This window comes from Barbus barbus (assembly GCF_936440315.1).
Source record: "Barbus barbus genome assembly, chromosome: 34".
Lineage (NCBI taxonomy): Eukaryota > Metazoa > Chordata > Actinopteri > Cypriniformes > Cyprinidae > Barbus > Barbus barbus.
Genome location: NC_136762.1, coordinates 27,350,121 through 27,377,766, shown reverse-complemented (window position 1 = coordinate 27,377,766; position 27,646 = coordinate 27,350,121). Strand labels below are relative to the sequence as shown.

The 27,646-nt window shown below is 38.4% G+C and overlaps 1 protein-coding gene across 2 annotated transcripts; it reads right to left on the bottom strand.

The window, feature by feature from the left end:
• Positions 1-24,236, bottom strand: LOC306854181 (protein phosphatase 1L-like). 2 transcript variants are annotated; one of them, XM_079392001.1, is made up of 4 exons: positions 23,556-24,236; positions 5,620-5,794; positions 4,472-4,633; positions 1-1,792 (listed from the first exon to the last, which is right to left on the bottom strand). In XM_079392001.1, the coding sequence occupies exons 1-4, from the start codon at positions 23,901-23,903 to the stop codon at positions 1,446-1,448; spliced, it is 1,032 nt and encodes a 343-aa protein (XP_079248127.1). In that variant the 5' UTR covers positions 23,904-24,236; the 3' UTR covers positions 1-1,445. The 2 variants fall into 2 exon arrangements, with proteins under 2 accessions (XP_079248127.1, XP_079248128.1); XM_079392002.1 differs by lacking the exon at positions 4,472-4,633 and having other exon boundaries at positions 2-1,792; positions 23,556-24,183.
• Between the last annotated feature and the right edge of the window lie 3,410 nt (positions 24,237-27,646).

Below are 27,646 nucleotides of genomic sequence, written 5' to 3'. Positions count from 1 at the left end.
CATCAATATATATTTTATTTTTGTTATGGTTTTATGTTTTTGACTTCCATTAATTACATTAAATGTTCCTCTTTTTACAGTTTCATTAATGCAACAAAACAAATACAAACTTTACTCAACCATTCTTCAACATAAGCATTTTAATGAAGTCTTTTTTCAGTCATGTAAAGAGTAAGATGCATCCTTTACATGTTCACCTTGTGTTAATATTTAATAGAAACATTCATTTTGTTATTCTTTGTCTCAGAGAGTAAAATAATAGATTGAATTTTGATATGCATATGACACTTCTGGACACCGTAAACACGGATTCTGGACAACACAACACTTTTGGCAAATAAATTCATCATAAGAGCATGTTAATTAAAATAAGGCAACATATCTGGATTCAAATCTTCCAATGATCATATTGAATTAAGTCAAGGCTGTGACAGACTGTAAGTCAGATATACCTGAAATATATAAAGGTGTTTCTCTGCAGTATGTGCTGACCTGTTTCTGAAATGATCACTGCGTACAGAAAAGAGATTTAAAGAAATGTGTCTCTGCATCAGTGTCTCAGCAATGGATGCTCTGCAGTGAATGGGTGCCGTCAGAATGAGAGTCCAAACAGCTGATAAAAACATCACAATAATCCACACCACTCCAGTCCATCAGTTAACATCTGGAGAAGACAAAAGCTCAAACACATCCAGCATTAAGATGTTTTTAACTAAAATACATAATCCATAATAACTCATAATGATGAGAGAAATCTGCACAGATCAAGCACCTAAACAAATATGTGGAGATGGACTTTTTCACTGGAGGAAGCGTCATTAATTGTATTTTGACCAGAAGTGATGGTTTAAAGTTAAAAATGCCTCAATAATGCATATGTTTCCCAGCATGCTCACATCTGCAGCGGAGGGGAAGATTTTCAATGAATGATTTGCATTTTGAGACATTTTGCATTCTGTTTTATATAGAGCTTTACAGACATGGCATACGTGCTTCTCCAGAATCATCAGTCGCTCATAATTTCTTTCTTTTTTTAACATAGCATACAGGATAGCTGGGTTACTTCTTAAGGCTTTTATATTATACATGATCAAATATTTCATATGTAATAACCAGTGAAATTAAACCAAACACGACCATTTAAAAAACATCAGAGTGAGGAATAATGCTAATGATTTTTGTTGCATGACCTCTGGTCATTTTGAACTATTTTTTATGAAAGAGCTGCGTAAAGATTTTTCAAAAGTTATATTTTTATGTTCCATACGGAACTATTCCTTTAATGAGGAAGTAATTGCTTAGATTTGTAATATTCAGTTTAAATACAAAAAATAAATTTTTATCTGATGTTAAACTTATGTATAATGTTATTCATTCATCCAGTGACTCATTCAGTAAAATATGTTTTCGTTACATTATTACATGTGAGAGCGGAGTCTTCTTCACTACCCGGTGGCCTCGGAGCCCCTTTTCTTGAACTTGACCACCATCACGGTGATGTTGTCTGGACAGCCGCGGTAAAACGACTGAAGGACGATGCTCTTCGCTCCGAAGTGCGGTTCATCCAGATGCTCTTTAATGAAATGCACAGCTTCCTCGTTGCTGAAGGCATCCCAGAGTCCATCTGACGCTAGAATCATGAACTGAGGCTGTAGTTTGTCCAGGTCAAAGGTCATCACGTCGGGGTCAGGGGTCAGCACGTTCAGGTTCTTCAGAGGATAGTCGCCGAGTGAGCGTGACATGGCAAGAACGCCCTGCACACGCCATGAGCCGTTGAAACTGATGAAGCCACCTAAATCAGAGAAACCTATTACTGTGGGATTTCAGCAGGCCAATTACTTAAAGTCATTTAAGAAGACATTTCAGAAGTACATTGTCTTTCTCAGGTTCTCACAAGGCCTTGATTTACAGGTTTTTTTCACAACTTTACACACAAATCCAAGAATTGCACACAAAATGCAAAACACCTCACATCTCTTGCAAAATGAAGCACTGCATTCAAAATATCACAAACACAACTCAAAAGCAAACACCTTTGCCATAATATTAATTCCTGCTAGAGTTTGAATTGTGTGTTGTGTTTTGCAAAGTGAAATTGAAAACTGGGTCAAAGAATTAGTGTCTGGTTTTGCAGATTTGGTGTGTGCTTCTGCTGTTTGAGTGTCAGCTTTCAGAAACTGTGTGACAAGGAAAGATCTTGTGTGTAAGCAGTTGAAAACACACACACACACACACACACACACACACACACACACACACACACACACACAGAGTTCTGCAAATAATCTTAAACGGTTGCAGAACATTTTTACACTGCAATTTAATATCTTAGCAATGGGTGTCAAAATATCAGCTTCAGCCTTATCATTCACACCGAGAAAAAAAAAGCAAAAAAACTATCATTTGCTGTCAGCATTAACTGGAAGTTCGATTTTGACTGCATTATGAGTCTATGATAAAATTCCAGGACTTTTCAAGCACTATTTGGGGTGTTTTCAAGGACTACAATTGGGTCAGTGGTTCAAAAAATAAACAAATGAATTAAAATAATAACAATAATGAAAATAGTAATTGTTCTTGTTGTTTTGACAATTCTCAGTTTTTCTAAAATTATAAACCTCACATTTCAGACTTTAAACATTTTTTTAAGAAAAGGGATGAGTCAAAAATATCAATTATATTAATTTAAACAATTATTATCAATCAATTATTATATTAATTAAATAACATATAAATATATCTAATTGTCTTGTGTTGATTATCGCTTTGGTCTGAACAAAAACAGCAGACGGGCTTGTTGAAAATGCCAGCAGGTAGCGCTAGGGAAGCATTCTTGGCTGAAGCCGAACAAAATGAAACACTGGGCCGAAGGCCGAATACCGAACATGGTTTTTGGTGTTTTTTCAACATTGCATAAATTAATTAGCCAAAATGTGCTTTTTACTGTTTTGTATTGCTTTTAAAAGAAAAAATCCATTACAAAACAACTATTTAAAAATATTTACTTAACACTGAACATTTTTAACATTCTAGCAGACATTATACCAACAAAGCACAATTGAACTTAAAATGAACAAGTTAGTAAAATAAAAATGTTTGCCCATTTTTTGAGACCCCCTTCTTGAATCAGGCATGTATTTTTTATACAGCACAAATAAATGCAGCCTTGCTGAGCAGAAGAGACCTCTTTTAAAACATGAGAATATATTACAGATCCCAACACTGTGTGAGAATGTTATAATAAATGTATTAGTAGAGCTGTTGAAAGTGTTATTATCATTATTATGGTCTTACTTTATTTTATTGTACAGAACAACAGTACAATTACAATACTAACATTTATGAATGTTGATGGAGTTGCTTTTTCTCAGCTTTTATTTTTGGCTGAAACCCGCAGGAAGACGTCTTTTTGTTGACAGCAGCAGATTTATAAATGATGTTTGTCGCACGTATCGCATTGTCACATGCCATTAAAAACTTCATAAAACTGTTACTGAGCAACTGACGAGTAACACTGTTTCAAGGCAGATTGGACTCTCGAGCTCGTGCAGCACTGTCTGAACACATGCACTTCCTGCGTGTATTAGAACACATTCCCTGGCAGCAACAGTACACAAAGCTTAATTATAAAGCTATGTTGCAATTCTGTCTTTCCATACCCAAATTTAAGACCTTTAAGACTTTTTATGGTCTTAAATTTGATAAAACTAAATGTAAGATTTTCTAACTATCCGCCGAAGCCCTGCCAGTTCCAATTTCAATTGCACAGCAAAAAGTACAAGCCAAACTAATGTAGAGTTCAAACACTTCTGAAGACAAGCGAATAGTCAGTATGAACAAATGGTAACACTTTAGAATACCGCTCCATCATTAATGAATAACTACACAAGAACACATGAGTAACACAATATCAGCACTCTATTAGTAACTAACAAGAAACTCTGATTAATGAATTAGGAAGTAATAGTGCTTAGTCGAATGTAGTAGTTCACTATTAGTTAATCAGTAACTACTATTTTTTCATACCTCCCTAACAACTACTGTATACAGGTTCATAATTAATATGAATAATGCATAATCTATAATTAATAGTGAAGGTCACGGTAACCCACTAGTAATAACTTAAGTCATTGTAAACTTTTGGGGTTCTGGTTAGTAATTAATTTAGCTAGATTTGGTAACACTTAAATCATTACTAGAGGGTTACCATGATCTTCACTTTAGAATTAATTATACATTATGCATACTTTACATTAATTATGAACCTGTATACAGTAGTTCTCCAGGATTAGCTAACAGTGAACTACCAGTGCTATTACTTACTAAGTCATTAATCAGAGTTTCTTGTTAGTAGTTACTAGAATTAGTCATTTGTTCCTGTGTAGTTATTCATTCACGATGGAACAGTGTTCTACAGGGTTTCCGAACAAATTACGAGCAACAGCACAAATGAATTAGATTAGTTACTCGCCTGCTTTCTTGATTCTCTTCCGCTCCTTGAGCTGGTAGGGTTTGTGGTCATGTGACAGCGGGACAGCATTACCGTCTTTATCGCACAGAACCGCCCTCGAATCACCAACATTAGCTACAGTCAGCTCCTTCTCAGACAGCAGAGCCACCAGACACGTCGTACCTGACCGAGACATGAGCTGACGTTATCAGTTAAAATGCTTGGAGAAAAGAGCGAAATACCTCATGAGAGCTGAGAACTCATCAGGAACAGCTCTGTGGCTGCATTGTAATACGTCTGTGAAGAATATTTCCCACTGAGGCAGTGCACAGACTGCTTCACCGACCGACCTCAGCTAACTGTGATTACTTTGCTGTATATACTGCCAACTACTTACAGTACACAGTTCTGTATGAAGCAGTACTGTTCACAGTATGTACTTCACTGTATCAGCAATGGATGCTCTGCAGTGAATGGGTGCCGTCAGAATGAGAGTCATTATGAACTTTTTGTCAACTTGAAAAGACGCCCTGAGGTGCAGAAACAGACGTGCCGGCAGTGGACTTTTCTGAAAGCACGGTTTACTCCATAGGATTATAACGTAAAACAGACGCTGGTAGCTTCAAAAAAGACGCCAAGTGTGAACATAGCCTAAGACGTTTTTAACTTCAAATTGTCATTTCAGGCTAAAATATGAGTCCATAATTCATAATAACGCTTCCTCCAGTGAAAAAGTGCATCTCCGGTTGTCTCTCACATCAAAATCCAGCTACATATTTGTTTAGAGCTGTTTTGTCTTGTAAACAAAACAGATTTCTCTCCTGATTCACACCAGAACACGTTTTCACTGAGGAAGAGTTATTATGGATTATAGACTTGTATTTGAGTTAAAAACGTCTTAATGATGGATTTATCTCAGCTTTAGTCTTCTCCAGATGTTAACTGATGGACTGGAGTGGTGTGGATTATTGTGATGTTTTTATGAACTCTCATTCTGACGGCACCCATTCACTGCAAAGCATCCATTACTGAAATGACACATTTCTCCAAATCTGATGAAGACACAAACTCATCCTAATTTCAGATGGCCTGAAGGTGAGCACATTTTCATTTATAGATGAACTACTCTTTAAGTGCTCAGCTCCAAGGTCTAATCCATCCGCTCTCACCTGCTTCATCATAGGAGGCCGACAGTTTCTCCAGAATCTCTTTGTCCATGTCGAGTATCTGCTGTTTGAGGATGGACTGAGGGGTCAGAGCGCTGTTCTCCTTCTGCTTCTCGTAGCGCTGAAGCTGCTGCTGCAACATGACGGGAAGATGCGACTTGGCATACTCTGCTGCCGTCTGACAGACAAACAGAAAACAGAGACGTTTTATTTAACCGCTGAACAAAATCTGACACTTCGGGGGGCTGCATTTCAGGTCATGAACTGACTCTTGTGTGTATGTGTTTTACTGAGTGTAGGATCAGTGTGTCTTGGTGTAAACAGGCCTTAAGAACACAGATGGTTTAAAGAGAAGTGTTTTAATCTGGAAATAAACTCAGCGCTGGTGGCCTGACATCAGATCCTCCCTCAGTTGCTTCCTGCGCTCTGACGAACCGCAGAGGAATATTAATTACACGCACATCAGTGGCATTGAGTCCAGCATTCAAGAGAGATCCAGATGAAGAGATGCACTGCTAAATTCACATTAGATGCAACATGTTTATCAGATCTCTGCTCATCTGTGCTGTCAACATCCACAATTACTGAGTGAAAGCCAGAGAAAAACAGACAGACAGAGGGATTCATACAGAGAGACATTATTGTAGCATTTTCAAAATTCAATAATCCAGTACTTTCTTAACTTTTTGACTTAATACCTGGGCAGCTTTGTATACATACACACACATACTCTAAAGATAGGTTAACAGAGCTGTTTTTCTGTAAAGACGTAAGCCTGCTGTGTGGGAGAGATTGGGAAAAGAATCAAAACCACTACATGATGCACTTCAAAGCATGGATTGATGATAAATGCACTGATTTGCATAGAATTGTGTTCAGTAACAGGGAAGCACTCTATTATTATACTGTTGTTTTTTATAAATGAGGACGTCCCCAAAAGGAGATTCTCTTTTTTTGGAGGTTTTACCATATTTAGCTCACGTCTGGGTACAGATTTGTCTTCAAAATATGGTTAAATAGAAACACACAAACACAGAGATGTGATCACTTCCAGAGTAAACATTTCCTGATAATGTACTCATGTCATCCAAGATGTCCATGTCTTTCTTTCTTCAGTCGCAAAGAAATTAAGTTTTTAATGCACATGTGCATCGCAGAGCCAGCGCAAGCCCAACATTTGTGGTTAAATATTAAGTGAGTGGATAAATATACTTTTTCTTTCAGAAAATTACAGATCGTTTTGATAGATAAGACCCTTATTCCTCGGCTGGGATCGTGTAAAGCTCTTTGAAGCTGCATTTTTTTACCTTGAAATCATTGGCCACCATTGAAGTCCACTATATGGAGAAAAATAAAAAAAGCCGAAAACTCATCACCAAACACCAATGATTTGTACATGCATTATATGGACAAAAGTATTGCGACACCCCACAGAAGAAGGCACTTCCAAAACTGTGGCCACAAAGATGGAAGCATAATTCATGTATTTAAAAACTGTATTTCCATCTCTGTTGTAACAGTTTTGGACGTGTCTAAATTGACAGAACCCTTATGTACAAGTCATTGGTGTCTGGTGATGAGTTTTTGGCTCAAGGTCTGCATATAAAGTCACACCAGAGGAGTTCAGCTGGGATCAGGACTTGTCTTTCTGCAGACCAGTCAAGTTCTTCCACACTGACTCAATCAATCATGTCTGAACCGTGTCTTATACACAGAGACACTGTCATGTTAGAATAGAAAAGGGTTCTGTCCAAACTGTTGCTATAAAATTAGAAGCACACAATTCCCTAGAATATCATTATATGCTTAAACATTAAGATTTGTACTCATAGAAATTACTAAAGTAGTCAAACCTGTTCATTAGAAGGGGGTGCCAATACTTTTGGCAATATAGTGTACTTCTCAGAAATATACTTAAAATGACATTTAAGTATACTTGACTTATACTTAGAAATATGTGCTCCTAGAATCCGTGTTTTCATTGTTATACGGTAGGGGCGTTAGTACACATCTTCTGTACAGAATTTCCAAAACAACACAAGTGAAGAAGAAACCTTCCACATGTAATCTAACACCATCATCTGACATAAAACAGCATCAAAACTGTGTAACGTTATGGAATAAAATGTCGACCAATGAAGAGGTAATAATGACTTTGAGGTGTTGATCAACTCTACGTTTTGATTTTCATTCTGAATCCAATTCATATTCTTTTTTCAGCTTTTTGTTCAAAATGTTGTTTATTTGTTTATTTTTTTATTTAAGAAGTGCTTAAATTTAAGCACTGTAAAAAAGAAAAGTTGAGCCAACTTAAAATGTTAAGGCAACCAGCTTCAGCAGATTTTTGAGGTTTCTCAACTCATTGTTTTAAGTTTATACAAAAATAAGTTGAGAAACTCAAAAATCTGCTGAAGCGGGTTGCCTTAACATTTTAAGTTGGCTCAACTCTTCTTTTTTTTTTTACAGTGCACATTCAAGTGTTTAAAAAAGAATGCATGAAGCTAGAATAAAATGTTTTTGTTTACAATATGTTCTTTCTTTGGATGTTTTGGATGTTCAGATATAGATATAACAAAATATATACAAATTAATACCTAAATAGGGACATAAAGTATGATGTAAAGTTCACTTAAAAAAAAAAAACGTACGAGTATACTTGCAATATAAAACTATAGACTATACTTCCAAGTGTACTAAAAATGCTACTACAAGTATTTAATTAGTAAACTATCAGTATACCTATAAGTTTACTTTTAGTATAGTTGCAGTACAAGCTAAAAACATTGTTGTACTCAAAGTTTAATACTGTTACACTTAAAGTAGACTTAAAAGTATACTTTTATATACTAAAGCAGGCCAATTTAGTCCCAAGGAGTATTGAAATAGTACACTTACAACTATTCTACTAGTACACTGATATTTGTTACTTAATACATAAAGTATATTTAAAAATATACTTGAACTTTACTTAAGTATACTTAATAAAATAAACTATTTTTAAGGGCAGGTCAACCAGACTCAATACCTCAACATCGTGTCGGAGATTCAACCCATTTGAATTCTACACAGAAAATTCTACTTACAACTCAAATAGTTAAACTGCCTCAACATTATATAACAAACAATTCAGCACTGACAAAATTGATTTCTGTTACTTTTCTGATTTTATTTATTTATTTATTTAGTCATTTAGCAGACGCTTTTATCCAAAGCGACTTACAAATGAGGACATAAGAAGCAATCAAAACCAACAAAAGAGCAACAACGTGCAAGCACTATTACAAGTCTTGGTTAGCCTAACGCAGTACAGATAATTATTATTATTATTGTTATTTTTTAATAAAAAGACATAGATAAAATACAATTAGAATAGATAGTGCTAGAGTTAGAGGGTCAAGTAAAGATGGAACAGATGAGTTTTTAGCCGTTTCTTGAAGATGGGTAAGGATTCGGCAGCTCGGATTGAGTTGGGCAGGTCATTCCACCAGATGGGAACAGTTAATGAAAAAGTCCTTGAAAGTGTTTTTCTGTGTCTTTGGGATGGTACAATAATTCGTTGTTCACTTGAAGAACGCAAGCTTCTAGAGGCACATAAGTCTGAAGTAATGAATTTAGGTAAAGGGGAGCAGAGCCAGAGGTGGTTCTGTAGGCAAACATTAATGCCTTGAATTTAATGCGAGCAGCTATTGGTAGCCAGTGCAAATTGATGAACAGAGGCGTGACGTGCGTTCTTTTCGGCTCATTAAAGATTAATCTTGCAGCGGCATTTTGGATTAATTGTAGAGATTTAATAGAATTGGCTGGAAGACCTGCCAAGAGAGCATTGCAATAGTCAAGTCTGGACAGAACAAGAGCTTGAACAAGGAGTTGTGTTGCATGTTCTGAGAGAAAAGGCCTGATCTTCTTAATATTATATAATGCAAATCTGCAGGACCGGGCAGTTTTAACAATGTGGTCTGAGAAATTGAGCTTATCATCAATCACAACTCCAAGGTTTGTGGCTGTTTTTGAAGGAGTTATGGTAGATGAGCCTAACTGGAAGCTGAGATTGTGATGAAGCGATGGGTTAGCTGAAATTACAAGCAGTTCTGTCTTAGCTAGGTTGAGTTGAAGGTGATGGTCCATCATCCAGCAAGAAATGTCTGTTAGACACGCTGAGATGTGAACAGCTATCGTCGGATCATCAGGATGGAATGAGAGGTAGAGTTGAGTGTCATCGGCATAGCAGTGATATGAAAAGCCATGTTTCTGAATGACAGAACCTAGTGATGCCATGTAGACAGAAAAGAGAATTGGTCCAAGAACTGAGCCCTGAGGCACCCCAGTAGCTAGATGTTGCGGCTTGGATACCTCACCTCTCCAAGATACTTTGAAGGACCTATCAGAGAGAGGTAAGACTCAAACCACTGGAGTGCGGTTCCTGAGATGCCCTTTCTCAATAGGGTTGACAAGAGGATCTGATGGTTGACTGTATCAAAAGCAGCAGACAGATCCAGCAAGATAAATAAAGAAGATTTGTCAGCCGCTCTTGCAAGTCTTAGGGCTTCAACAACAGAAAGCAAGGCAGTTTCGGTCGAATGTCCACTTCTGAATCCAGATTGGTTACTGTCCAGGAGGTTGTTCTGTGTGAGAACAACTCATTCAAGTGTTTTTGCAATGAAAGGAAGAAGGGAAACCGGTCTATAGTTCCCAAAAAGAGTTGGGTTAAGAGTGGGTTTTTTAAGAAGTGGAGTTATACGAGCCTGTTTAAATGCAGAGGGAAAAATTCCAGTGTGAAGGGATGTGTTAACGATGTGAGTGAGTGCAGGTACAACTGCAGGAGAACTGGCTTGAAGGAGATGAGATGGAATAGGATCAAGCGAACAGGTAGTAGGATGACTGGAAAGGATGAGTTTAGAGACTTCTGCCTCAGAGAGTGGAGAGAAGGATGTGAACGAGTGTATGTTTGCTGGTAAGATATGCTTGATAGATTGTGGTGTGGAAAATTGTGCAGTGATGTTTGTAATTTTATTAATGAAGAATGTGGCAAAGCTGTCAGCTGTTAGAGATGATGAAGGAGGGGGAGGAGGAGGACAAAGGAGGGAGGAAAATGTTTTAAATAGCATGCGAGAGTTAGGTGAGTTGTTAATTTTGTCATGATAGTATGTCCTTTTAGCAATGGAAACATTAGCAGAGAAGTCAGAGAAGAGTGATCGATATAAATTAAGGTCAGTAGGATTTTGTGATTTGCGCCATACCCTTTCTGCAGCCCTGAGTTTAGAACGATGTTTTTGGAGAACATCAGATAGCCAAGGGGCAGAAGGGGTACTACGGGCTGGCTTGGATGAAAAGGGGCAGAAAGTATCTAAACAAGACGTCAGAGTGGAACAGAAAGTATCAGTAGCACTGTTAGCATCAAGAGAGGATAACTGTTTAGGGGGAGGAAGCAAAGATGAAACCATAGCAGATAGCCGGGAGGGTGAGAGTGAACGCAAGTTACGTCGAAAATGGACATGTGGAGGGATATGTGATGTGTCTGGAATCATGTTGAGGTTAAGAGCGAGGAGGAAGTGATCGGAGGTGTGTAGTGGAGTAACCAGCACATGATCAGTGGAGCAGTGTCGTGTGTAAATAAGGTCCAGTAGGTTGCCTGATTTGTGAGTAGTCGTAGTTGGCACTCTCTTGAGATCAAAAGACGCAAGCAGAGTGTGGAAGTCTGCAGCCTGAGGTTTATCTAGGTGGATGTTGAAGTCTCCAAGTAAGACAAAGGGAGTACCATCCTGAGGAAAGGTTGAGAGCAATAAATCTAATTCTTCCACAAAATTACCTAGTGATCCTGGAGGACGATAAACAACTACAACATGGATTTTTAGAGGGTAGGTAATAGTAACCGAATGTGATTCAAAAGAGTTGTTGATACTCAGAGATGGTAAAGGAGTAAATGTCCAATTATTAGAGATGAGCAGACCAGTACCTCCACCTCTTCCAGACAAACGGGGGGTGTGGGAAAAGGAGAAATTATTGGAGAGTGCTGCAGGTGTAACATTGTCCTCTGGTTTGATCCAGGTCTCTGTCAGGGCCATGAGGTTTAACGTTGAATGACTAGTAATGGAAGTAATGAAATCAGCTTTGTTGACAGCAGACTGACAATTCCAGAGACCTCTCATGCTCTTCACTAATACTGTTTTCCTGAACAGCACACTAGCTTTTCCTAAGACTTCATTGGGGCACAATTGTTGGCTGGAGTGGAAATGATGCCACAGTTGAGGCTGGAAGTCAGAATCTGTGTTAAAAATGAAGTATAAAACTATTTTTCTGTTACTTTATCTTGTTATATATTTGTTTCTTGCACCGGCAGTCTGCTCACATAGCAGAAGGTTTAAAGCAAATCCGTTTGTCACCAGTGTTTTCCCCATTTCTCTAAATGTCTTTACATGTACAGCCAGATGATTTGTGTTCTCAGTGATTTCAATAACACGCATGGCTTGGCAGCTTTGGCTGATGAAAAGCAGCGTGTGCGAGACACTGAGCCTCGGTCTATTTACATCTGCTTTTCCTGCTTGTGGAGAAAAATCTCCCCTCAGGAATAGTGCTGTTTGCCCATGCAAAACTCCCCAACACAACGCTAGAGTACTGTGAGCATTGCTAAGCCGTTTCTAGTGGTTTCTGAATGGATTCAATGATGCACATAACAGCTGCAGCCTTTCATGTCTTTTTCTGTTCCAGTGCATACATCAAATCTAATGAGGTATTGAAGACACTGCCTGCCACTTCAGTAATAATGAAAATCAATTCTATTACTTTTTGCATATTGCTTGGTAACTGAAGATTAGACTATGTTTTGCTGAGACACATGTATGTTGGCGAGTCACAAGTGTAAATGGCAAGAGTTCATAATGACACTGCAAACACTGATTTAATTAAGGATTTTCTTCTAAGTACAAACTACTACTAAAAGTTATATTACTGTTTCTATACTATTACTAAGTTAACCATAAAAATAAAATTGTACAACTACTGAATTCTGCTTGATCTAACCATTTTTTGTAGGGATCAGTAAAAGGCCAATTAGAGAGAGACACTTCCAAACTGAGATATGACATAACTTTGTTGTAGATCATTGTTGTGTATAATGCCTAATTATAAGCTTGTTCAGAAATCATGACAAAAACTTGATTATTAAAAATAACGCCTTCCTCATTAAAGAAACCAATATTCGAATATTCGTTTTTTTTAATGAGCCCAAATATTCAAATACAATATTTTTGTAAAAAGCCCACCCCCAGTGTTACAATATCATCTCGCCTCGTTCTCGTGAACCCTAAACTGTGCATCATCACACCCCATTTTCTTTAATGAACTGCGCTTAACACGTTTTAGATCTCAGTGATATGGTTTTACTGGTTATAATGGGAATTGTACTGGTTTAATGGAAACTGTAATGGTCCCTGTGGGTCTCTGCTGGTCATCTTCTATTGGTGGCTTGTTAAATTCACGAAATCCTAATGGAATATGTCCCAAAACACACTGCAGGAAACCTTTTAATGGTTTTAATGGTTAAACCCTGATAGTTTGTAATGTTTTAATGGTATATTTAGTGGAAAGCATCAGAATTTCTGTGATGTTTGTATTGTTTTCTTCAGCAGGGATGAATAGTATATTATATGACAATACACTAGAGTTTACTGGAGCAAATATTAAAGTATACTACAGTATTTATCAGTTTACTATAGTTAATACTACAGTATGCTGTAGCATTCATTAACAGTGTTGTAAATACTATAATATATACAGTATAATACACTTTACTATAGTATGGCTACAAATTACTATAGTTTTTTTAATGTAAAGACAATTAGTGTGTTTTGCTAGAAAATACTATTTCAGTTTTTCTACTTCAAAATCCCGTTTAATTTAACGTTACTTCCCTTTTCTTTGTAATTACTAAATTACTAGTGATTTCTGAGTCACAATAGCTCCTACACCAATTTGTATTTCAGTGTAGTTTGTTATTATAAATGTTATTATTGTATTTATTCTGTATTCTACTGTGAAGTACTTTAAACGTTTTGCCTTGCTATATCTTCCCATTCATTCATTCACACAGTTGCCTGCACCTTTTAAAGTTTCAGTTTTTGCATTATGCACTTATAAAGATTGTCTTACTTCAGCTCAAGGCGAAAAATGAAATTTGAACCATTCATATTGTATATATTACAGCGCTAACTCGTTTATGGAAAACCCATCGTTAATGGAAAACCCAATACACAAAGGTTTAATGAAAGCATTAGTATGATCATTAGTCTCTGATTCACGGGTTTACAGAGGAATTCCTGTAGTTTGCATCCTGAATCTGACAGACTTTCAAGTTCTACAAGTCAACACAACTGATTCATCTTCTTTTTAACCTGACAAAAGCATTCATTACTAGTGAATCATTCATTACAACATACAGAGTAATGAGGACAGAATTTCTATTTTTGGGTGAAATGTTTCAAATCACAAAGCACTTCAGCCCTCTTCATATGTTATTGGTTTTGATCAAAGGATATCAAACCTCTCTGACTTGAAAATATTATGTCCATATGATTGTGGTTATTAGCACATGAGAGTCCTGAAATGTACTGAAGTAATTCCTGCCAGGGCTTTCCTTTCATCCACAGACAATCTGTTTAAAACTGACCGCACAACTGTAATCAGAAGCAGTCAGCAAACACACACACACACACACACACACACACACACACACACACAAACACACACACACATGCAGTGTTTCAGGACACGCGTGCATCAGTGCTGTATGGAGTGTGTAACATTAGCTGCACACATCACACTGACTTCTGCAAAAATCCCTGTAAGCAAGATCTTACTGTACTTAGCTTGCACACAGATTGTTTTTAAGTTTTATTTGGAGAGAGTTTTAGTAAATGGACCTAAACCATCTGCAGCAGTCTGGAGAAGTCCATCAGACGGCAGCGTCCTTCATCTTTAGAGGAACACAGATGTGTGGATGAAAAATAACATCATAAAAGGACACACCTTAGATTGAGAGCAGATGTCTGATGCCACTTGGTGTCAACAACCTGTTACCAGCACGCAACCAGCAGGTTGTGATGGTTCAGGAATGAACTGCACAATTTTAACGACAACAAATATAATAGCCGATCGGGGGAGAGACAGAAACTGGTGTGGAGAATCATGAGTGGAAATCAGTGAATAAAAGAGGAAACTGAAAGAATAGCGAGAGGTAACAGTGACAGGGCAAGTTGGAGAGAGAGTGCTGTTAACAACAGAGGCTGTCGCCGAGTGCAATCAGACGCTCCCTGGAGTTGATAAACCATGTCTCCTGCTTGCATACAGCATCAGAATCAACAATCAGATTTATATCTGGTTTGTGGATTTTGTGTAAATGGATAAATGCATTTATCGGCCTGATCAATTTATCGTCAAGAGCCACAGGTATTCATTTTGTGGTTTTTTGACTCTCAAAGTGGCGGCACCTGTTGACTTCACCAAGCACAACATTGTCAGCTAAAAATCGTTACTGTTCTACTGAAGAGAGAACATCACCTACATCTTGGATGGTCTGAGAGTGAGTAAATTAGCAGCAAATTTTAATTTTTGGCTTAAATATTCAGAACTATAACACTTACATGATTTCTGGATAGCAATAGGTTTTATACATTATTACAGGAAAACATCATGTGATTTCTGAACCACTCTCTGTGCGCTCTGGCATCAAATCAAACATGAAATACGATGAAACAATAAAATGATCAGTAAAAGTAGTAACATATACCTGCACCAATACATTTCAACTGGCAAAATAAAGCATGAATCAACTATATTACCAAGTACTGGGACCCCGCTCTTTAGAACAGAAGAAGGCACTTCCAAAACTGTGGCAACAAAGATGGAAACATAATTCATGTATTTAAAAACTGTATTTCCATCTCTGTTGCAACAGCTCTGGACGTGTCTAAAATAACTGTATCCATACGTACAAGTCATTGGTGTTTGGTGATGAGTTTTTGGCTCAAGGTCTGCATTTAAAGTCACAGCAGAGGTTTCTGCAGACCAGTCAAGTTCTTCCACACTGACTCAATCAATCATGTCTGAACCGTGTCTTATACACAGAGGCACTGTCATGTTAGAATAGAAAAGGGTTCTGTCCAAACTGTTGCTGTAACATTAGAAGCACACAATTCCCTGGAATATCATTATATGCTTAAACATTAAGATTTGTACTCATAGAGATTACTAAAGTAGTCAAACATGTTCATTAGAAGGGGGTGCCAATACTTTTGGCAATATATTATACATCTAAACAGCTATTTACTAAATAAATTAAGCCAACTTATGATTAATTTGGTTTCTCTAACCAATATTTTTTAAAATACAAATGAAAATGAACCAAAAATTAAAGTATGGGTATCATACACAATCTGGGGGGGGAAATTATATTGTATTATCCCCAATACACATTTGAAAAATATCTGTTGGGTGGCTGTCACATTAATATATCATGCAAGACTGTCACCCACACATCCATCCTAACCAACACACTTCCTCAGCCAAATATTCACATCCAGACGCTTGTCCACAGGTCACACAAATGCTCAGATACACACGAGTACACTCTAATGCATTATGTCATACAATACTCTGCTCTCTTGGTTTACCAACACACACCCAGGCATTCACTAAACGCTCACACATACTCTCACACACCCACACATTACCACTTCTCTAACGCTCCTCCAGACGCTCGCCCACACAGCATCAAGAGCTCTCATGTGCTCTTTTAAACACATGCACTCATCCAAATGTTCACACTTGCGCTCACCCACATTCATCCATATACTCATGAGGTCTGAAATTACATGCACGATTGCGCACTTTAACTCTCCCAATGTGCCCAAAAACATTGATTAGCTGCAACAAGCGTGTTGAATGAGTGCATTCATGACTTCATTTACACCTTCAGTAACCCAAAACACACACATTCACCTGACATTTCAAATCATTACAATAGGCTCACTGCAGGAATTCAGATAAATGGTCAGGAGAATTTTTCAAGTAAAGTACAAGACAAAGGTCTTTTTTTATCTAATGTTGCCTACAGATACCGAACTTCACATTTAAATTTGGTAGGTATTTCCTGGATTATATAATCAAATAAAGGATTATACATGAGGGATTATGTCCATCCTGTCTTAAAATAGTACCTTTGTACAACTGTACTAGTGTTGGTCATTTATTGTGCAGCACCTCACTAGTAAATCTTTTAAAGAGATGTCTTGTTTGAGGCCGCAGGTCTAAGATCCCTGCGCTCATCTGTATATTCAGTGTAGTTTCCGGTGTTGTAGGAAATAATACACTTTTGTGTGAAGCAGAATTCAATTTACTCCCAAACTGTCATGCAAACTATAATCTTTCATGTGAAATCCATTCCCTGCAGCAGCAGCAGCCCTGAACATGTGCTACACATGGCTTTGAAATCCAGCCACACTGTAAAAACTCAAAAAGGTGAAAAAACTCAAAAGTTCAAGGCAACCAGCTTCAGGAGATTTGAGAGTTTTCTCAACTTGTTGTTTTCAGTTTATACAACAATAATTTGAGAAAACTCAAAAATCTCCTACAAGAACAAGTCAAATCTGGTTACTATACACAGATACTATACAGAAGTGTGTCCAAAAGGGGCCTTTTTTAATATGGTGATTGTTTACAAATGGCAATTACGCTCAATTATGCTCATAATCACAATTGTGTTTATTTTTATATTGCCACTTTTGTTGAGAAATCTCCTCCCAACTCTGCTGTAAAAAATACAATAGGTGCAGGAGTTTACACTTACTGTTTTATTCTTTTGTCTTTTTTCTATTCATTGCAAAACTGTGCTTGAGAAGTGTTTTTGCCTATATTACACGTCTAAGAAACTTTTAATTGTAAATATTTTTGTGCTGTTTTGTTACGTTAAAGAAACACACTTCATTATTTCTGATTATATAACTGGTGAATTTTGAGCTATTCTGGGTTTAATTTATACCAGATTTTTGACAAACTTATTCCTGTCTATAATAGTTCTGTTATTTACAGTATTTTATTTCAGTTTAAAGTTAATAAATGTGGTCAAATCCACCACAATACTAATTATGCACAGATTGAGGTAGTTTGCACATCGTGTAAATATCTTCATTTGAATAAGCCCTTACATTGATTGCATGCAAATGTACTTGGTGCCAGCAACAGTAGTTGATAATCACTCTGGAAAGATGCAGGCGGACGCAGAATGCTCTCACACAAGATGCATTCACTCTGGGGATATAATCGATAATAATGATCAATAATACTGCATTTTTATACATGCATTATTCCCTTGAGTACTCGACTTTTATCCATCAAGTACTAAAACTGACAAATAGACTAAATTGCCCATGCCTAAACATAATACACACACTTATGAGAACTTTACAACAAAGTATGTTATAGTTCATGTGTTTGTTCTAATCTGCTGCACTGGATATATGCAATATGTGTTTAGACCATGCACATTATTATTGGTTTGGTTGGTTATCAGTTGACAAGTGTTTGTTGATGTCTGATGAGTGTCATATAGAGATCTGATACCATAGTTATTCATCACAGTACTATATTTACCATGGTCAAAATAAACTCAAATTGGCAGTTTTTCAAACTCATGCATAATAACACTGAAATCTGCCGTCCTAATAATACATGCAGCTCAACACTTGTTATTCTCATTAAGAGCTGTGTGGAAAAAGGAAGTAGTATGACAATGGCAATTGTATTTATTTTTAAGCATCAGCAGACACTTATCTGAAACAACATTTGTTGAAAATTATTTTACAACCTTTAGAACTTGAATATGGTGAATAACATTGTTCTTACGGTAAACTATGCTGCACCAAATGAGACAGACACCAAATCAGTTCTGTGTGTGAAATATTCAGAAACGTCTACAAAAAATGACCAAATAATAACAAAACTGAGTGTGTGTGTGTGTGACTGAAATCCAAAAACAGCTGTCCTTTTGTCTTAAATCTGTACAGCACAAGCACAATGCTTAATGTAATATAACTTCCAAACATTTCCAAACAAATAAAGGAACAATATTTAGTACTTTTTTGTAATATATTGTGGAAAAAATGGACTTTCTTACTCTTAAGCTGTTATCTTATGTTCACACGAACAGGTGATCTTGTGCTGATGTCAATGCAAGCATTATATTTTATGGAAACCTAATATGTCAATAATCAGCAATATTCAGCACTAAACTGTTAGGGAATCCCTTATAAACAAATGCCATGGCAAAGTGATGGCATGTAATGATAATATGATATTTGTTTTGTGTAATAAACCATATTATTTCAGTTTTTAGTTAGTGTGGGTGCTTACAAAAACTACATGTGACCCTGGAGCACAAAAGCAGTCATGAGTAACACAGGTATATTTGCAGCAATAGACAAAAACACATTGTATGGGTCAAAATTATACATTTTTCTTTTATGCCAAAAATCATTAGGATATTAAGTAAAGATTATGTTCCATGAAGATATTTAGTAAATGTCCTACTGTAAATATATCAAAACTTCATTTTTGATTAGTAATATGCATTGCTAAGAACTTCATTTGAACAACTTTAAAGGAGATTTTCTCAATATTTAGATTTTTTTGCTCCCTCAGATTCCAGATTTTCAAATAGTTGTATCTCAGCCAAATATTGTCCTATCCTAACAAACCATACATCAATGGAAAGATAATTTATTCAGCTTTCAGATGCATGACCCTTATGACTGGTTTTGTGGTCCAGAGTCACAAAAAAGTACAGTTCCATAATGTACTTAAAGTGCTCTATTTTTGCGCACTAATTTTGTTTTTAAAGGTGCAATAGGTGATTGTCTTCAGAAACAGTTTTTGTTATTCTAGTTGAAAGTCTCTTCACATCCTGATAGCAATCATTAAGTTAAGTGGTCTAAATGTATTTATCTGTATTTATATATTCTGTGGAAGGTGTAGGACCAAGAAATGTTCCAATCAAAACGCTCGGTCTCGGTTTTGATTCAGATAACCAGCTCGTTAGAAGAGAGCTACGTGCATGAACTGTGTTCTGATTGACATGCTCCCTACACAGTGTTCATTGCTCCCTACTCCCTGAGCAGGGAAATCCGTTGTTTATTCCACTTTGGAACATTCACTCACAGATTTGCGATGCGCAGCGTCTTCACACACAGACAAAACTTACTAGAGAAGTGTGACATAATATACATCTGTAAATAAATACTTTTTAAATTCACGTCTCACACACTTTAATGCCCTTTGTATGGAACATATACACTTGCTTTGAACTGGAGTCATGGCGGAATATCTGGTGATGTCCACTTCGCAGGGCACTTATGACTTACGGTCGAACAGAACAACCGTCGGACGTAATAAGATACACATATGAAATGTGCATCCATTGACAGTGTTACAACAGAGAAACAGATCACAACGTACCCTAATCAGAAACCATGGATGAACAAGGAAGTGCGGCTCTTGCTGAAAGCCCACAACACTGCTTTCAGATCAGATGACGCTCAGGCCTACAGCATATCCAGGGCTAACCTGAAGAGGGGCATCAATAAGGCCAAGCACTGCTACAAGCTAAAAGTAGAGGAGCATTTTTCCAACTCTGACCCCCGGCGCAGGTGGCAGGGCATCCAGGTCATCAGTGACTACAAGCCATGCAACTCCACTCCGACGGTCACAGACGTCTCATTCCTTAATGAGCTAAATGACTTTTATGCTCGCTTTGACAACAACAACAACGAGACAGCCACCAAGATCACACTCTCAGGAGACCATCAGACCCTCAAACTAACCTCCACAGATGTCTGCACAGCATTGAGCCGGATCAATGCATGCAAGGCTGCTGGCCCCGATGGCATTCCTGGACGTGTGCTCAGGACATGTGCAGAGCAGCTCGCAGGGGTCTTCACTGACATTTTCAACCTGTCACTCACTCAAGCAACGGTGCCAACATGCTTTAAGTCCACATCCGTTGTGCCAGTGCCGAAACACTCCTCCCCAACGTGCCTGAATGACTACCGCCCCGTAGCACTCACACCCATTGTTATGAAGTGCTTTGAGCGACTGGTCCTGGCACACCTCAAGAACTGCCTCCCACCCACACTGGACCCACACCAATTTGCCTATCGAAGCAATATGAGCACTGGGGATGCAGTATGCACAGTACTGCACTCGGTACTCACACACCTGGATAACAACAACACATATGTACGGATGTTGTTTGTTGATTTCAGCTCAGCATTCAACACCATCATTCCCTCCAAGCTGATCACTAAACTTGGTGACTTGGGTGTTAACACCTCCCTCTGCAGCTGGATTATGGACTTTCTGACCAACACACCTCAGCATGTTAGGTCAGGCCACACCTGCTCCACCACCATCACACTCAACACCGGCATCCCACAGGGCTGTGTGCTGAGCCCATTTCTCTACTCCCTCTACACCCATGACTGCAGGCCTGTGCATGGATCCAACTCCATCATCAAGTTTGCTGACGACACCACAGTGATTGGCCTCATCAGAGACAACGATGAGACTGTCTACAGGGAGGAGGTACAGCACCTGGCTGCATGGTGTGCTGACAATAGCCTGCTCCTCAACACCAGCAAGACAAAGGAACTTATTGTGGACTTCAGGAAGAAGAAAAGTGGAACGCATGACCCCATCCACATTAACGGGATGGTTGTTGAACGTGTCTCCAGCTTCAAGTTCCTGGGAACCCACATCTCGGAGGACCTGACCTGGACCACCAACACATCCAGCCTAGTCAAGAAGGCTCACCAACGCCTCTTCTTCCTTAGGACACTGAAGAACCACCTGTCTCCAGCCATCCTGGTGAACTTCTACCGGTGTGCGATTGAAAGCATCCTGACCAACTGCATCACAGTCTGGTATGGGAACTGCTCAGTTGCTGACCGCAAGGCACTGCAGAGGGTGGTGAAAACTAGGGCTGGGCGATATGGCTGAAAACTGTATCACGATATCAGTGTTTCATATCGGTCGATATCGATAATTATTGATATTTTTTTTAAGGTGGTATATCAAGTTCGTGGTATTACCAATCTTGGCGGGGACGACGGTCTTGCATAATTTGCAGACGACATTTGGTCTGACTACGGTCAGACTTATAATATCCAAAAACTGCCATACTGGGAGCTGACTTTCTCTTTTATTTACAATTTCCTCGCTCGCTGCGGCACTCATTTTCTGCTTATGAAGAGGAATCCAGCAGACCAGCCAATAGGGTCTGGCTGCAGACGTGCACTCTCAGCCGCGCGTGCGCACTTTTTTTTTTTTTTTTTTTTTGCGCGTGCGCACAGACACGAGACAACGATATGGCGCAACCAAACATGATACTGTTACATGATTGGCTGTTAGCGTGTCACTCCCTACGTTGCTAGGTTACCAGAGAGCGAGTGCCTTTGTTAATGCAACCAAACTTGCTTCGCAGCCTTTGTTTTCTTCCGACGAAGAATAAAAAATATCGAACGTTTTATCGAACACATTTTTTATTGATATCGTTCACGTGTCTATCGCGATACATATCGTTATCGTTTTATCGCCCAGCCCTAGTGAAAACCGCCCAACGCATCACAGGGACACCACTTCCTGCCATTGAGGACGTCCAGAGAAAACGCTGTTTACATCGAGCTCGCGGCATTTTAAGGACTACTCTCACCCTGACCATAGACTGTTTAACTTACTGCCCTCTGGGAGGCGCTGCAGGAGCCTCTGAACAAGGACAAGCAGACTCAGGAACAGCTTTAAATCGGTTTAAAAAAAAAAAAATCCATCTACACACTGAGTACTATGTACTGAAATTTTTATTTCTATGCACTTTCAATGTTCATTGCACTAGTGTTTATATATCTTAATGTATAGCTTATTCATATCCATTTGTAATTATATTCATAGTTTTTGCTCATAGTGTACATACATTTACTGCACAATCCATCTGTATAGTATGTTCATATCACCCATCTGTATATCATACTGATAGTATTTAAAAATTTGTAAACTATGTCCATAGTAGTACTGCCTTATCTGTATATTCTGTACATATGTAACATATTGTAGGCACTGTATATCCTGTACCTCTGCTTATTGCACTTCTGGTTAGATGCTAACTGCATTTCGTTGCCCTGTACCTTACATGTGCAATGACAATAAAGTTGAATCTAATCTAATCTAATCTAAAAAATGTGCAGAGCGGGGAGGGCGCGAGGACTGTAATTGGGAACTGCTGATGTAGTCTATTGTAGTAATTTAATGCTGTCTCTGGTATTCTGCTCTTTGACCGTATGTGCGTTCAGGGGGCGTGGCTTTGGATGGCGATTGCAGGGAGGGTGGGACGTTCGCTTTCAGTGTTATCAGGATAAATTTAGCATTTTCCGAGATATCCTACTGCACCTTTAATAAACTAAAAATTATTCATTTCTACTTCTTCAAATAAACTTAAGATCATCTAAGTGTACTCAACTACGCTATTTTGGGACAGCATGAACTAAAATGTGCTTTTAATACAATCTCTGAGTTTAAAAATGTATTTAGTTACCACTTGTAGTACACTTGAACCATCTTTCATACACTAGTACACTCAAGTGTACTATAAGTGGTGACTAAATCATTTTATTAAATATAGAGAATGTTAAAAGCATATTTTAGTTCATATTCATGGTGTCCCAAAATAGCACAGTTGAGTACCCTTAGATGATTTTAAGATTATTTTAAGAAGTACTAGGCCTAAAGAAGAATTTTTAGTACATTGACTACAAAACTAGTGCGTGAAAATAGAGCACTTTAAGTACATTATAGAAGTGTCCTTTTTTTCCCTGCGGTCACTAGACAGACAGACAGATGTTCACCTCTCCTCCATGCCCATCGAAGATGCCGTAGATGTTGGTCTGGCTCTGGTTGAGTGCGTCTGTGAGGATGTCGAACCTGTCCTCCATGTGATCCCTCCTGCCCTGGATGGAGTACACCGCTGCGCTGCTGCTCTTGTACTGCCACGTCTTGGAGAACTCCTCATGCAGCATCACCTCGCTGTGCATCATCTCCGCCACCCTACCCTTCATCATGCTGACGGCGTCGCGGCTGGAGCGCAGGATGGTCTTCACCTCGAGGAAGCTCCAGAGAGCCAGACTGCCGCCGAGGAGCAGCAGAGTCTGCGGCCGCAGCACCACATAGCGCGCGATCCGAGCCAGCGGACTCATGCTCACACACCCAGTCTCTCACACACACACACTCACACTCACACACACACACACACTGAACTAATGACAGCAGCGCATGCTCTCCTCCACTGCGCTAGTGGCGCGTGCACATATCAAAACCCTGTTCATGCCAACACTTTCCCTTCCAAAGCTATTAGTGCATGCAGTTTGTTTTCTTTTTCAAATAATAACCCGATGCAACGCTTGTTTGCCTTCAATAATGGTAAATAAATGCTGTGTTTAGTTCTCCGACGCGGCAGCGATGGCAGGTGTTCTGTGTAGCGGGTGCGCGCATTGCGCGTGCTAGCGGCTGGGTGCAGCGCGCTCGTGTGTGCTCAGGGTTGCCAAGTCCGCGGTTTTCCGGTTGATTTTGAGCTACTTTAACATTGTTGCTGCAAATTGAAGCGAAAGTGCTATAGACAATGTTGGAGGTTACAGATTACAAATTACCCTATTTAAAATTTTACTTTTTCAATTCAATTCAAGTTTATTTGTGTAGTGCTTTTCACGATACAAATTGTTGCAAAGCAGCGTTGCAGAATTTTTTAGTTTCTACATTATATTTAGGAGCAGGTTATTAGTGGTGACTATGGCAGACATGTACAGTAAAAATCATGAAATTAGTTACTTACATGCAATCAAACAGACGGTGAACACTATTAACTGCAATGGTTATATCTTGCGATTAAGCAAATGTTTTGTTTACTTTTTGATTACTTTTCTAAATTTCGAATGAATGTTTTCAGCTGTTAATAATTTTCAAGCATGCAGGGTTAACCTTACAGTACAACTCAACACTGATTACTGTCAGAGTTTCACAATCCGTCATTAAGATTATAATAATTGAGCACATCCACCACAAAATCAGACTTTAGTGCCACCTTTTACTTTGAGATTGATCAGAAGTTAAATGCAGATTTAAAATGATAAGAAATAGTTTACTGATACTGTTTTTGAAACCAAATCTAGTTTGCATAACTACAGGAAACACTGGCATCTAACAAAAAAAAACAAAGCAGTTCTAGAGATTATGCTCATATACTGAGGCTTAATATAGTCCATATCGAGTTTTGATTCAAGTGTACTGACCTACATTTGATTTATTCATCCAAAATGTGACATATTCCGTGACACATATCCACGTTATAGGAATTCAGTTTTTATGATCAATTAAACAAAATCAATTAAATCTGTATGTGGATGTGTGTAAATATTCAAATGTATGAATGTGATTTTTACTGGGGACCCCCTCGAAACACCATTGGGCACCATTGGGTTTTGTTGTGAAGACCTGGCAACCCTGTGTGCTGATGTTTGACAGAATCAGATGATGGAGACAGTCAGTCTCACACTTACACACACAAGACCATGGTCTCACATTTGATTATCTTAATTCTGAAAACAAGAAACCAAACGACCTGTCAAAATAAAAGTCCCAGCTCTGCGCTGGAGTAGGGGATGATTAATAAAAATAGGAACCACAAAATTGTGAGTCAGAGTTTCCTGTTTTTAATAGAAAAAAAGTATCTGGTAATATAGGCTACCTCTGCAGTGTAATCAGATGGATTGTTGAATGTTTGTTTTGACCAAATAAATAAATAAAAACTGACATGAAATATTGTTTTGATTTGTAGTTATTTTTTAAAATATATGTTTGGCATTTATTGCCTTGTATTAGAACAGGACAGTAGCCTGATTTAGACAGGAAGTGAAGTGGGGGGAGTACAGACGATTTGTAATTATTTAATTACATGAGAAAGGGGTGAAAATACAAGAGATATGAAACAGCTGTTGAGGAATCACTAACCTGGAACAACAGTCAGTTTCCCTGTATTTAGGTACTCAGGTGATTAGATTGCTAGTGGTCAGGTAGATCATATTAACCTCCTGTAATCGCATTATGAGAGGAAGGTCTCAGATTGTATTACTACATATAGAGATAACTTATTTTGTGGCTGTTATTACTAATGCAACCAATGGCACATTTTAGAGTGGCATTTTATTGTGGCCAGCCTAAGGCACACCTGTGCAATAATCATGCTGTCTAATCAGCATCTTGATATGCCACACCTGTGAGGTGGATGGATTATCTCGGCAAAGGAGAAGTGCTCACTAACACAGATTTAGACAGATTTGTGAATAATATTTGAGAGAAATAGGCCTTTTGTGTACATAGAAAAAGTCTTAGATCTTTGAGTTCAGCTCATGAAAAATGGGGGCAAAAACAAAAGTGTTGCGTTTATCATTTTGTTCAGTGTATATATAGGCTATTTTTATTTATACTTTTAAAATATAATTTTTTAAAAAATCTACAAAAATATATTGGTACATTTCACCTACATTTCACTGCTGGCTATACTCTGTATAATTGTGTATGTGACAAATAAAAAGCTTGAATCTTGAATATATTTATATATATATATATATGTGTGTGTGTGTGTATAATTGTTGGCCATTTTTGTATATTAAACTAATTTTGTTGTCATATGGGTTCTAGTTTAGATTAGTAATCAATATGCATTTCATAAATCATAACAGGTTTGATCTGAATAATGACACTTGTCTTTTTAGAGCTGCTTTACAGCAGAATTTGGATTTGTTGGATATCTGATGAATTTTGCATCATTGATTGTTGTGAAGCTGCTATAAAACCATCTATATTGCATAAAGTGCTGTATATATCAGTCATTGCTTTTTTTAATGTTTTTAAATGAGAGCGGACTGATAATAATGCACTAGATGCAGAGTCTGAGAACAATGAATTATACAACAACAGAGAGATTTGTGTTTAATAAAATATGAACAGTTTTGGCCTGGAGGTCTGAAATCACCGTATAGACGGGATGCTCTTTAACCTTCAGAAGACCCAGAGGAACTCTTATCATCACTTCATTATGAGTTCATTCTGTTATCGTTTATTCACTTGATTTCATCTGTGAAACACAACAGGAGATGCTCACTGAGAGCCTGTGAAGATCATAGTCAATGCGTGAAATGAGCATCTAAAGATCTTTGGAGGTGGTCGCGAAACCCTTGTATGAGTTGCTGCAAGCAAAGCCTGAGACAGCAAAGGGTCCACAATGCAGGAGCAAAGTTAAAGGTCCGCAAGTACCCTCCAGGACTCCAGTAGAATGGACCAGGAACCACCAACAGACCCTGGAAAGACTAATTGAAATGTTAGTAAACCCACCTGTGCTGGCATATCCAAACTTCAACTTACCCTTCTCGCTCCACACAGACGCATCGGAAAGGGGCCTAGGGGCTATCCTATATCAACGACAAGAAGGGAAGTTGAGGGTCATTGGGTATGGGTCCAGGACATTGACGGCAACAGAGAATAACTACAGGTTACACAGTGGTAAACTCGAGTTCCTGGCACTGTAGTGGGCGGTATGTGAAAAATTCAGAGACTACTTATTCTACGCCCCACACTTCACTGTGTATACCGACAACAACCCCCTCACGTACATGATGAGCACAGCCAAGCGCAACGCAGTAGGCCATCGGTGGGTTGGGGAGTTGTCTGACTTCCAATTTGACATCAAGTACCGGCCAGAGTAGGTCAACATCTACCCAGACACCTTGTCTCGTCTTCCTCTGGACATTGAAGTTTATGAATCGGAGTGCACAGAAGAACTACCCATGGGGGCGATACAAGCGGCATGGGAGGGCAGTCATGTATCAGAGAGAAAGGACGTGGCCTGGGTTGCTGCTTTGTATATTTCTACAGTGGATGAGTCACA